The sequence below is a fragment of the Filicampus tigris genome, chromosome 10 (assembly GCF_054856515.1).
Source record: "Filicampus tigris isolate MCC_2025a chromosome 10, RoL_Ftig_1.0, whole genome shotgun sequence".
NCBI lineage: Eukaryota > Metazoa > Chordata > Actinopteri > Syngnathiformes > Syngnathidae > Filicampus > Filicampus tigris.
In genome coordinates this window covers 18986960-18999834 of record NC_141226.1, presented here as the reverse complement: position 1 = coordinate 18999834, position 12875 = coordinate 18986960, and the positions used below count along the sequence as shown (strand labels likewise).

General features: G+C 46.2%; 1 protein-coding gene across 1 annotated transcript in view; it reads left to right on the top strand.

Moving 5' to 3' along the window:
- LOC147141162 (potassium/sodium hyperpolarization-activated cyclic nucleotide-gated channel 2) overlaps positions 1-8153 on the top strand; it is a 35895-nt gene extending 27742 nt beyond the window's left edge. Inside the window, exons 6-9 of the mRNA XM_086043496.1 lie at positions 833-979; positions 1071-1311; positions 1397-1561; positions 2225-8153. Coding sequence (XP_085899622.1) covers positions 833-979; positions 1071-1311; positions 1397-1561; positions 2225-3165 — 1494 coding nt within the window. The 3' untranslated portion in view covers positions 3166-8153. The remainder of the gene's footprint in view (positions 1-832; positions 980-1070; positions 1312-1396; positions 1562-2224) is intronic.
- The last annotated feature ends 4722 nt before the right edge of the window (positions 8154-12875 follow it).

Sequence of the window (12875 nt, the reverse complement as noted above, 5' to 3'; positions counted from 1 at the left end):
AATATAAATCTAATGTGTCACTATAAGGAAGAGTTGCTGTTGATTTTTGGGGCTTCTGCTAGGCTCGATATTATTTAAAGTCAGCTTGGGAAGGCTCACCCGCTACTCTAGTGACAAGCTTCACGTAGAAAGTGGATGGAAGGATATCTACTCTATGGCGGGGATTCTCAAACATTTTGGGTCCAGGGACCCCTCCAGGGGAGAATCTTTTCACCCCTAATAATTCTTACAGCAATTCATTAAAACTACCATGTATACCTCTAATATGAATTAAAAAGTTGCCTATTTTGGAGAAAAAAAGTCGTATGGTTGAGATAACAAAAAAGTATAGTTTTTCATTCATTCATGGGGGATGCAGCATGAATTTTCTTCTTATACTGGAACTTATTAAAGCAGCACTGGGCAAGAATTCGACCTTAATTAAAAATGTTCACAACTCTTTTGATGAAACATTGACTTACTAGTAGTTGAATGGGGCTTTTGTCATGCCCTGGGGGGCCTGTAGCATTTTTACTGGAACTAAGCAAATTTGAGGAGGATGGGAGCAACCCTGGCGCACAAAAAATATACATTGGTACAAGGTACAATGTCCTGAATTGCTTTATGACATATTGTCTTCCTCCTTTCGCTATAAGGGCGGAGGTTGATTCAAACGTCCACGCGCTATTACTGGTGTCAAGGTCTAAGCCCCAAAACAAATAAGAAAACAAAAGTATTGTTTGAACAAAATTAGATTCATGACCTTACCGCTATTCATCATTCACACAGCCACTGGAAATAGGATGGGGTGTTTGCTGCATCCTGACTTTGTCCCACCTGCTCTCTTCAATAGTACAAACAAGTGGAGCAGTACATGTCCTTCCACAAACTGCCTGCCGACTTCCGTCAGAAGATCCACGATTACTACGAGCACAGATACCAGGGCAAGATGTTCGACGAGGAGAGCATCTTGGGAGAACTCAGCGAGCCGCTCCGAGAGGTGAGACATCCCAGGCCCGCCGTTTGCGTTCGTGTGTCCCCGCTGTTTATCTTTGGACGCGTCTTATCTTTGCTCATTGTTTCACCTTTAGGAAATTGTCAACTTCAACTGTCGCAAGCTGGTGGCTTCCATGCCCCTCTTTGCCAACGCGGAGCCTAACTTTGTCACGGCCATGTTGACCAAACTGCACTTTGAAGTATTCCAGCCGCACGATTACATCATACGGGAGGGCACCATTGGGAAGAAAATGTATTTCATCCAGCACGGAGTGTGCAGCGTCATCACCAAAGGCACACTTGCAATGAAACTCTCTGACGGCTCATATTTTGGAGGTAATGACACAAGCGTTCTTCTTCTCGTATGTTACGAAGCAGAGTGGTTTTTTTTTTTCTTTCTAACTTCAACACATTGTTTCAGAGATCTGTCTTTTGACGAGGGGTCGACGGACGGCCAGCGTCCGAGCCGAGACGTACTGTCGACTGTATTCTTTGTCTGTGGACCACTTCAATGAGGTGCTGGAAGAATATCCCATGATGAGACGAGCCTTTGAGACGGTGGCTATCGATCGTTTGGATCGCATAGGTAAGAAAGCGGGATGAAAATATTGTGGTATGATCAACAGCGATTATACAAATAAAGTTCTTACAAGCAGGATAGAGGACACACACACAACACTAGAAAATAGTTCCTGCGTTTCAAACACACAATGGTCCTCCAAAAAGTCCTACATCTGGAGTTAGGTTAAGATACTGTATATGTGTCACGTGCTGGGTTCTTTTCTATCCCCGATGGACCTTCTATTAAAATACAGACGTCATTCGTCAGTCCGTCATTTTTCGTGACGGCTCGTCAGTCAGTCCCCCTCCCCAAAAAACGTCAGAAAAACAGGCGTCCGCCAGTGACGGACTGACGGATCGTCACTGATGGACGCAGTTCGTGCCGATTACACTGACGGATTAAAAACCGCTTCCGTCATTCGTCAGTCCGTCATTTTTCGTGACGAATTGAATAGTAATCGTCAGTCAATCCGTCATTTAGTTCCACCGGTTCGTCTGCCAGAAGTCCGTTGGTCCGTCAGTCAGTCCCCCAAGAAACGTCCAAAAAATAGGCGGTGAGTGACGGTTACACTGACGGATGCAAAACCACTTCCGTCATTCGTCAGCCAAACGGGCGGACCGGTCCGTCAGTGTGACGGAATGCCCACCTCTGATAAAATATACATTCCGTGTTTCTCTTCTTCTTCAGGTAAAAAGAATTCCATCCTGATGCACAAAGTTCAGCACGATCTCAACTCTGGCGTCTTCAACAACCGTGAGAATGAGATGATCCAGGAGATCGTCAAGTACGACCGCGAGATGGTGAAGCTCGTGGACATGCAACGGCCGCGGGCAATGTCAATGACGCCGTCCATTGGCGGTATTTTCGCTCCCCCCGGCCAGTCACAGGCAGGTTCTGCTATCGCCACCCTCCAGCAGGCTGTGGCCATGAGCTTCTGCCCTCAAATGGCGAATCCCCTAGTGGGTCCGGGAACTTTACAGTCTCCTCGTATGGTGCGAAGGTTCCAGGTGATGCAGAACTTACAAAGCCCGGTCTCCATGTCTCCTCTTCAGTCGCAACCCCCTCAGACGTTCGGAGGAGCATTTGGATCCGCCATCTCCAGCCCGCCCGTTCAAAGCCCCTTGGCGGCTTCGGGACGGACTTTCCAGTACATGGCCAGTGTGGGCCCCTCGGGGTCCCAGTTGTCCTTAGTGCAGCACCATGTACCCAGTCCCACACAGACCCAGCAGAGGCCCGCCTCACACAAGAGCACCCACTCGCTTCACGCGGGGAGCTTGAGCCAGGATACCCGTGCACTGTCTGCCTCCCAGCCTTCGCTCCCCCAGGAGGGGGTGCCGCAAGCTGCGTCTGCGGTCCCCAGCCCTCCTCCCTCCACACGGGCCTCCAACACCTCCATCGGACCCCCGCACCCCAACCTGCCCGGGCCCTCTGGGGTGGGGAGATCAGCGGGCACTCAACAGAGGGTAGCCTTCGCCTCCACACCTCCTCCCAGTGGTCCCGCTGCAACGGGGGCAGTAGCCGGAGCTGCCGGATCAGGGCCCCAAGACTCTGGCATTCCCAAGAAAGATTCCATTGTCAGCCTTCCGGAGCTAGACTCTGCCAGATCTCGGCTGTCTTCCAACTTGTGACCCTGGTCCATTTCAGGAAAGAGGCCTTTTTTGTAGGTGTATCTGTTTGTTTTGGCTCCGCCCCACTGATCCCAGTGAGCGGTGAGCCCGTCGGCTGCCGCTGGCGCCGCCAGTCTTTGGGCCTGGGTGTCAGCTGAGGGAGACGTGCCTCAACCAGTCCGGACACCGAGCAAAGAGAAGTCCATACAATGAGAGGAGTATAACGTGAGGTCGGACTGGTCTCGACGACCGTGCCAGCGACTTTACTCTTAGTATCACCCCGTACACTCTGCTTCCAAACACCTACTGTATAGCGCTGTCTTTACTGTAAAGATATTTAGAAAAGTACGATTAATGTAACATTTGCATACTGTGTAGAATCCATGCGATGCAATCTAGCAGGAGCTGGACTTAAACATGAAAATCAGGGACTTGAGGTCAAATGACAATGACATTTTCAATGTTGAAGTGTTTTGAGTGCATTTTACTTTCCGTATTAAGCTGTCGTAGCAAAATAACATATTGCTCTTCATTTTGTTTCAAATAGTAGTGGGAAAAAAAAAAAAAAAAAAAATCATGTTGTAGACCGCTGGTCGATCTTACATCGAAGTGTAAATATTTGATGAAAAAGAGTTCGGAGGAATATTATATTCATTGTATCTACCCAAACCAAAGTTGAGCTTGAACACAAAGTCTGGTTGTGTCTGTATCAACTAAAAAAAAAAAAAAAAAAAGAAAAAAAAGAAACATAGAAGAAAATGCCATTTATTTAACTGCCTTGATTCAATGTTAGAAGCCATATATTTGGTTTGTGCGTATGTCCGTATATACGTGAGCGTACGTTTGTGTGCGTGGGTTTGTCGGTATGTTTTGGGCTCTTGTTTTCGGAGAACGGACTCAACGCTTTCTCGCTCTGTCGCTCTCTCTCGCTCTGCTTCGTCGGGGCTGATTAGTTTGGCATGCTGACGGCGTCACTGACCACTTCTCGCGAAACATCGGCCAAGTGTCCCGACGTTTGCTCGGCATTCTGATTGTAAGCCTGGAGGCAAAGGCGCTTAAATAATCTCAGCTTTATCGAAGGGAGGCATCGGAGAACATCCCATATTGTATACTTGCTTGTTTTTTGTCTCGGTTTATTGATTAACACATGCAATATAATTCTGCAATACTCTACCCCGCCTATATATAAATATATATATATATATATGAATATAGATATCGAAATGTTGTACAGGAAAGTGATTTTTTTTTCCTTTATTTTTAATGTGATCTTTTGAAGAATCCAGCAGCTGTTGTGGCTTCACTTGAGCTATTGTAATCCAGTGACCATGTTGTTACCTGAACCAAAAATATTTGAAGGGATTGGGGGCTGTGCAGTATCATTTTAGGAAGAAAAAAAAAAAGACGAGAGAAAAAAAAAACAAAAACCCAAAACAGATTAAACAAGCCGGTTCAGAGCGACAAGAATCCACACGTTGACAAGAATGTCACTTTAAAGCCCATCGGAGCCAGTTCACTTGCCCAAATGGGCGACTTGGGGTCAAACATAAAAATAACTCGGCTCCAAAGTCAAAGTCGATCGGCCGCATATGTCCCCAAACTGCAATGAATGTCTCAACATTTTCGATTCCAAACCACTATTGCAATCTGAGGATTGAGTTGAGGCTTTGGTTGTGTTTCTTCTGGAATGATTCGCATCCTTCTCTTGCTTGAATGTACGCCATACGCGAAGGAAGACAGCTAATCAGATACGAACTGCCATGTAAATAAAGGGGTGATCGTTTGAAACGGCTTTTATGATGCAAGGGGGTTGCCGTACGATGTTGCTGCCGCCGCCGCCGCCGCCGCGTCTTTTGAAGAAAACTTGATGATGCTTCTCCGGGTTGCTGTGTTTGTCCCGTACGCTACCACCAACACCCCGTCGTCACATCGCACAATCAATTCACTGAGGTCGATCAAAAGCGAGGAGGAGGAGGAGGAGATCCCATTATCAAGCACCTCGTGTTTGCACTACAACCTTGTAATCAAAATGAAAATCAATGCTCCGTTTTCCCAAAATGGTCGCGGGATTTCTCGTGGACCGATTATGTGGTTAAATTGTAGAAAAGTGGATTCAATCCCGGTTCACGATTTAGTGCGATCCACAAACGGGGCGTCGTTTCCAACTTTCCCGCCCGTTCGCATCGACCCCGGAGCAAAATTGGTAAAAGTGATGCGATGGACTTTTCACTCAGGTTTGCTTCCTTTCCAGAGAGAGACGTCATTGATTGGTGGAGCCAAGTGGGCTGTTGATTGATATACATTGTTAAATCTCCCCATGATCAACGCGTTGATCGAACTAGGCGACGCCTTTCATTTGAAATCGGCCCGCCCGAGTCACAACCCTGAGACTGAGATGCGAGCGTGTTTTGACCACATCTTCGGCGTCTGCTCTTGAAACAAGGCTTAGGTGATTGTTTTTTATCTAAGGGCTTCATCTCATAGCTTGAATCCCCTCTTTTTTTTTTTTCTTCCCATGTCAGCCATCGTCATGTTGTGTTCTGTGACTCACATGCACTAAACCTTCGTCATAGTGGGTCGCGATGCCGCGGCCCCATCCATCAGCGACTTTCGATTGCTTTTTTTTTTTTCCTATGGGAAAGGTACAGCACAGCACAGTACATGCCAAAAGGCCAATACGATTGTGAATGAATCGAGTCCATTTGCGTCCGTGGCTTGTCGTGTGCTTCGATACGGTTCCTGTGCAATCAATTGGTCCTCTTCCATGTTCCTTTTGTGCTAATACCAGAGTTTGCCCTATTAAGCTGCTATCAGGACTATGCTGATATGATTTGAAAGGGTCCACAGTCAGTGAGCGCAAAAGCTACTGTTTCAGGCAATATCAGACACGATTCCGTTGCATCTGTCCGCTAAGTAGAATGAAAGTCACTCCCATGGAAAGGACGGACGACATCCCAGAACCAGAACCCTTGACCGTCACGGCCAAGCACATACGATGCTTTGCGTGATAGCGTCATCTAGCTGCGTTTTCCCAACATCCCCCCCCACCCCCCGCACTTGTCGGGGGGTTCCGAGTGCTGCTTCTGGACCTTTCTGTCAGGTGGGACTAGAACCTCACCATGTTTGAGACTGACTGACGATTATCGAGAGTATCAAAAGACTCAAACCTCTCTTTTGTTGCTGTACCAGATATAAAGGGTACCGAATGCCTTGGTGTTGATATGTTAGCAAATCAGGGTCTTCATTTTCTTGTTCAATGTCTCTTCTGATTTGCCCGTCCGGTTTGTTTGGTTCTCGTTTTGACAATGTGCCCCCATGCACATGGACTGTATATACCTTGTGCCTAGTATATCTAGTTTCCACATAGTCTATTTTTGTGGTATGTATGTGCCTGTAAAAATGCAAATGTGTGTTTTTATTTTTAACTTGCAATATGTGTAAAAAAAAAAAAAAAAAAAAGAAAAAAATAGCCGAAGACTCGTATTGCTAACTTTAAAATGACAATGTCAGTATTTATAATTTTCCCTGATTTGGGAAATCACAATATTGCACATTTTTGTTGGTTTGAGCCTTCCAACACCATGCGCGCTGTACTCCGTAATTTCATGTTCTGTATATATGGTATACACAGAGATGTGGGGCACATTGTTGTGTTTTTACCACAACCTGATGTACAAGAACTATTTTATACAGTGAGAGGGTTCGCTCTGACAGGCTTTTGATGGATATCAACAGTCTCAACGTTAGCTTGGATGACCAAATTGCTTTGAAAACAATACAAAGTGGAGATGCCTGCACAGTAGAGATAAAAGGAGGCACACGCTGGAAAATCGCTGCACCGTTGTTGTTTTTTTTTTTTCCTTAATTAAACACCGACGTTGGTCGCACCTTGGCCACAAAAGAAGACGACACACACCTGTCTCCTAATTGGGTTTTATTGCCACACAAGTGCATGCTGTTATTGATCCATTCTCACACGATTCCAAGTGGGACCTTCATATCTCGACATTGTTGTCCAATGATTTCGTTAAGCAGTCCAAACCTTTTGTGTCGTAGCGACCGTAGCCTGCTTAGCTGACCTAAGCCTTCTCTCTGCTTCAGGACTCACTGTATCGTGTGCTTGAGTTTGTGCGTATGTGCGCGTGTGTGTTCCTGTGCCTTTCCTTCGATAATGTCGGTCCCACTTGAGAATACGGTTCTATTTAGGGAGAGCTTGAAAGACACACGAGCAAAAAGCCGGGCAGTTAAAGGACCCTGATAGACCAAACCGACGTCGGAGGTCGCGAAGCGTCGTGGCGCCCGAATGCGCCGTCTGTTTGGCGTGGCGGCCGCCGTCGTAGTGTCGTAACCCGCCTGTAAGTGTCTCGGGGGCGTTTACGTACGTTGAATCGGCGTGGCCGGTCGTGACATCTGGTCACTCTGATAGGCTGTTAGCTAGCAAATCAGCGCGCGGAGCGAATCGACGGGAAGTGACAAGCGTGCGGAAAAAACAGTGAGCACGCCTCCGCTGCCTTAATGTTCTTACAAGTACAAGAGCGAGGGTTGACAATGTAAGTATTTCACAATACCGTGTCAAGAACGTGATGGTTTACTTTGCGTGGGAGTCCATCGTGAGCGAAGAATATAGCTGAATGCATTGTTTACGTTTTTATAATCCGCCCCCGGCCAACAGCTTTCCGGTTGGAGTTTTCTAACCATGAGAAATGGTGACTACCGCCGCCGATGGTATGGAAGGGTATTACATCTTACGCAAGCGCAGAAGGTACTTTAATGGTCAGCGTCGCTGTCTGTCTGTCGGCCGGACGTCTGTCGCTGTTGGCCAGCGTCTTTTTGGTCTATCGGGGCCTTTACACAATCGCCACTCGATTATATGGAAGAACAAAACTGTGTAAATCTAGCGCAAATGACTCGAGCACATGCAAGTAGCATTCCGTCGTCTGGGCTCTGTAACCAGAGATACTTTACCAGCAACATGTAGAAAACAGCACAGACTATGTGACGCAAGAAAAGTCTCGTCTCTCTGTTAGGGGGAGGGAGGCGGAGGGGGGGGGGGGGGGGGGGGAGATCAGTCTGCAACCATCTTCTGCTTGAAAAAGAGTGTTTCACAACTCGGGCTGTGTCTGAGTTGATGTCTCCAAAACAATCCGGGCTCAAAGCTGCTCTCAGTGTGGCCGAGTTGAGCTCGCATCCAAAACGGCTGTCACGTCCGCCACCTCTGCTCGAGCCGACAACACCGAGCCACGCCCTGGTCTCTCTCAATGAACTGGTGTGTCAGTCAGTGGCAATGTTGTTTCAGCGTTAGTAAAAAGACGATTACATTGTTGTGCAATAAAAAGATGAGCGCATTGGCATAATGATCTCTGTGTGCGCGTGGACCTTTGTTCATTGTCGCTGTGCTGTTGGGTTTTTGGTGTGTGTGTGTGTGCCTTTCCTTGAAGACCCTGCAAACATGACACACAAACACCCACCTCAACCTTGTAAATCAGCCAGTGGCCCCTCCACCCTCATTGCACCCCACATCAGATGAGATCTCTCTCTGCAGACAGGGACTCCGCTGCATCCCTGATGAGATGTCTGAGCTCAGGCGAAGGGCTATCTCGATACGTGTGCATGTGTGTGTGTATGCGGCACACGTAAATGTAATCAGCTCAGGACATTTTTGCCTGAATCTCACATGAAGTGTTTATATGAAGGTCCTAGTTTTGTATTTGTCTTTTGTGAAGAGACAGCAAATGAACTGGTGGCCGGGGTGTGTGTGAGCGTGTAAATGTGTTTGAGTGTGCCTGTGCGTGAAAGGGTGGGTGGGTGTGTGTGCGTCAGAGATGAGGGCAGTCCAAGGACACACTCCTCTAGCAGCCTGGGAGCAGCACCCACCCATTCCTTCGATGTCTGTTTCCTTTAAACACACGCACACACACACACACACACACACTGGCGTCTGGATCTTCAGTGATTATACACAGAGACAAGAAGATAAAAAAATACCTGCAAGGTGAGGTGTTTTAACACCGAGCTCAACATTGTGTTGCTACAAATGTGGGCGAGGCCATCCGCAGTGCGTTTGAATAGTTCTGTCTTGACGTGACACATGCTCTCTCTCTCACTTTTTCTCTCCCTCCCCTGCTATGCTGACACATTCTATTTAGAATATCTGTCTGTCTGTCTGTCTGTCTGTCTGTCTGTCTGTCTGTCTGTCTGTCTATCTATCTATCTATCTATCTATCTATCTATCTATCTATCTATCTATCTATCTATCTATCTATCTATCTATCTATCTATCTATCTATCTATCTATCTATCTATCTATCTATCTATTTAGCTAGCTAGCTAGCTATCAAGGTAGGTATCTAGCTATCTATCCAGATAGCTATCTAGATATATAGCTATCTAGATACATAGCTAACTAGCTATCTAGATATATAGCTAACTAGCTATCTAGATAACTAGCTAACTAGCTATCTAGCTAGCTATCTCAGAAAACCACTGTGTCTGGTATGACCACTATCGGCCTCACGGTGCAACACATTCATTGCACAGGTGTGCCTTAAGTGGCCCACAATAAAAGGCCACTGTAAAATGTGCATTTTTACTGAATGAATCAACATCTTATTAATATGCCACACCAGTGAGGTGGATGGATTATCTCGGCAATAGAGATAATTGTTCACTATCACACATTTAGACAGATTCGCTAACAATTATTTGGGAGAAATGCGCCTTTTGCGTACATGGAAAAAGTCTTGTATCTCAGATAACAGCTCATGAAAAAAAGTGTTGCAAAATAAGTGTTGCATTTTGTCCATGTCCTCTTCATACAACGGACACGCAAATGACCGACTGCGGCGACAGAAAGATTCCGCTCAGCAACAAAGTTGGCATCACTGGAAGTTGGTGAGTGTATCCAATTTCCTACTGTACAATTCCGAGGGTTGTCCTCTAGCTCGTTTTGGCTGCAGCGGTGGCCCTCCGCTGTGTCCCTGCCTGTCCGACTTCAATTCATCATATCAGCATCTCATGTACCACCCTCATAGCCTTTTACCTCCACAGGGCCATTTGCTTATTTAGTACGTCCCATCCTCCCGCCCACCGAACTTTATTACTATACTGGGCTTCAATAAAGTCTTTGTTGTTTTTTTTTTTTCTGTTTGTTGGCTCCATACGGGAGACACTAAATGATTTATTATCTCTTAATGACTGTTATTACCTCCATCTCATGCTAATGCGTGAGCAGGATTATTATGCAAAAAAAAAAAAAAAAAGTCACTTAACTCAGTGATTCCAATCATTTGAGTGCTGTGAGAGAACAAAATCAGGTTTGTTACAGGAAATTATCCAAGTTGACTTTATCTACAGTACAAATGGGTAAAAATATCGAGAAACCAGCTGCCACTGTTTATGCAGACAAACAAAAATTTTATTCCGTGTTTTTTTTTTTTTCACTGTTTGTAATGCAATGCAGTGTTGTAGTTGTGCTATGGACTGTCTCTGCCCTAATAATTCCCTCCCACTGAACCCCTGTACGTCTTTGCAGCTGTTGAGCGTCACGAGAACTCTGCTCAAATTTGAAATGAGGATTAGCGTTCGCTTAAAGCTCGGGGTCCGCGAATGAGTCAGTGAACAGGGCAGGCAGATAGAGGAGGAGGCGGCGGGGTGTCGGGCGGGGTGGGCTTGGGAGTCAGTCATCCAGCAGCCGCAGGCCTCAGCAGAAACATCACAGTTAGTGGACAGTGAAGCGGGCCGGGGCGGAAGTGAGCAGCGTGTCAGGCTGAAATGGTCGAAGAGAAAAGCAAACAGGAGGCGAGCGAGCGAGAAGCGGCGCGGCCTTCGTCGCGTCATCCGGATGAAAAGAATCATATCATGACACGCTCACCCGTGGCTCCTCGGGGCTGTTTTACATTGTTTGACTGCTTATTTTGACCAAAAAAAACTAAGAGAGAGAGAGACTCCATTCTGGTGGCTCAATGCAGTCTTGGTCCAAGGTCCAATGACGCCTTCAAGATCGTGGGAATCTGAAAATCATTCGAATAATGGCGCAATGGCCCATTTGTAAATGTCCACTTTTTTTGTCCACCAATTTATGAACATTTTGCCGAACCCCCCGTGGGAATATGGAACGATTTTCAATGAAAAGCAATGCATAGAACTTAGCGGGACAAAAAAGGAGCAAAGATGACTTGACTAATGTGTTTTAATGTAACAAAATGCACCTGGCCAAATGCCGCTTTGAAAGTCTGACCAAAGATGAAGCGAATGAGGTCCAACGGGTCCAGCGTATAGAAAGAGACGATGTGATTCACGCTGACGTTTCCCCGCATTTACCACGCTACATTTACAAGTTGCTCCCGACAGCTGTGTTTTTCAACACCGTTATTAATCTACCAGGTGCTTTTCCAACGGGAATTGTCATACGGCAGGAAGCAAAGGTCCCCGCCCACTAATTTCTCTCCGTCATCCGCTGATAATATTTGCTCGGGGCCGCCCAGTGAAGTGACGAAAGCCAGGACAAAGCTTTGGCTTCTGACTCATCTCATCTGTTCTGCTCCGTCAAGGTCTATACTCTCTGACACTCCGGCTATTCATCAGAGCGGACACACACACACACACACACACACGAGTACAGTAAGTGTGGTCCTATCACATCGAGGACATTTCATTGACGGACTCATTTCCACACTGACTAGCTTTGGATAAACCCTGACCTCAGCAACCCTGATGCCTTCCAAGACCACATTTTACATCAACAGGATTCATTTGAAACTCTTGCTCAAGGGCACTCCGGTACTGCTTTACAAAATCTCAGCCGGCCTATATTTCTGGTTGTAATGGTCTTTTCAGAATTCTGTTACATTTCTCAGAAGGCTATCTGACCGCGTAAAGGGAATTCTGAGAGTTCTTTCTAAATGCGTTCTACAAGTTTGAAGCCAATGACGGAATGCATGTAAAGGCTGAGAAACATGAAGCAAGGAATTGTGGGGATTTGTGTTTTTCACCAGTTCAGTTGTCCTGATTTTTATGCCGTGATGCATTTGGGTGTTCGGCATGAGTCACCCCTCCACAACTAAAAGAGGAAGTCAACCCAAACATATTTTTTTCAAGAATATGTTCTCTACAATGCCCACTAGTTGAAACAAGGCATTCTGATTAATGTTATACGTGGAATAAGGGTTCATCCACCCGTTTTTAGCTATCTCAGGGGGCGGCCATTTTGTCACTTCTGTCGACTGAAAATGACAACTGCTCAGGGCTCAGGCAACGACCAATCATGGGTCACCTGTTTTCTGAAGCTGAGCTATGATTGTCGTTAACAGAGTCCTGAGCAACCGTGATGTCATTTTCAGTCGACAGAATTAACAAAATGGCCGCCCCCTGAGATGGCTAAAAACAGGTCGGTTTTGCAGCTTTATTCATATTCCACAAACACAATATTAATCAGAATGCCTTGTTTCAACCAGTGAGCCTGTATAGAACATATTCTTGAAAAAAATACATTTGGGTTGATTTCCCATCTTTAATAAAAACTTGAGTGCCTTCGTTTTATTCAGTGGTTACCTGGCGCAAGTGCGAGTCACTTTCCATTTCTACCACTAATGCGTGCAGTTAGCTAGCTAAAACGTCTCTTCCCTCCCTGTGTGCTTTACGGAAGACAAAGCGAGACTGCCATATAGCTGGGGATTACTCCACTGATGTAACATCGGTCCGATAGTCAAGAGAACATTCCATATGTAAGGAAA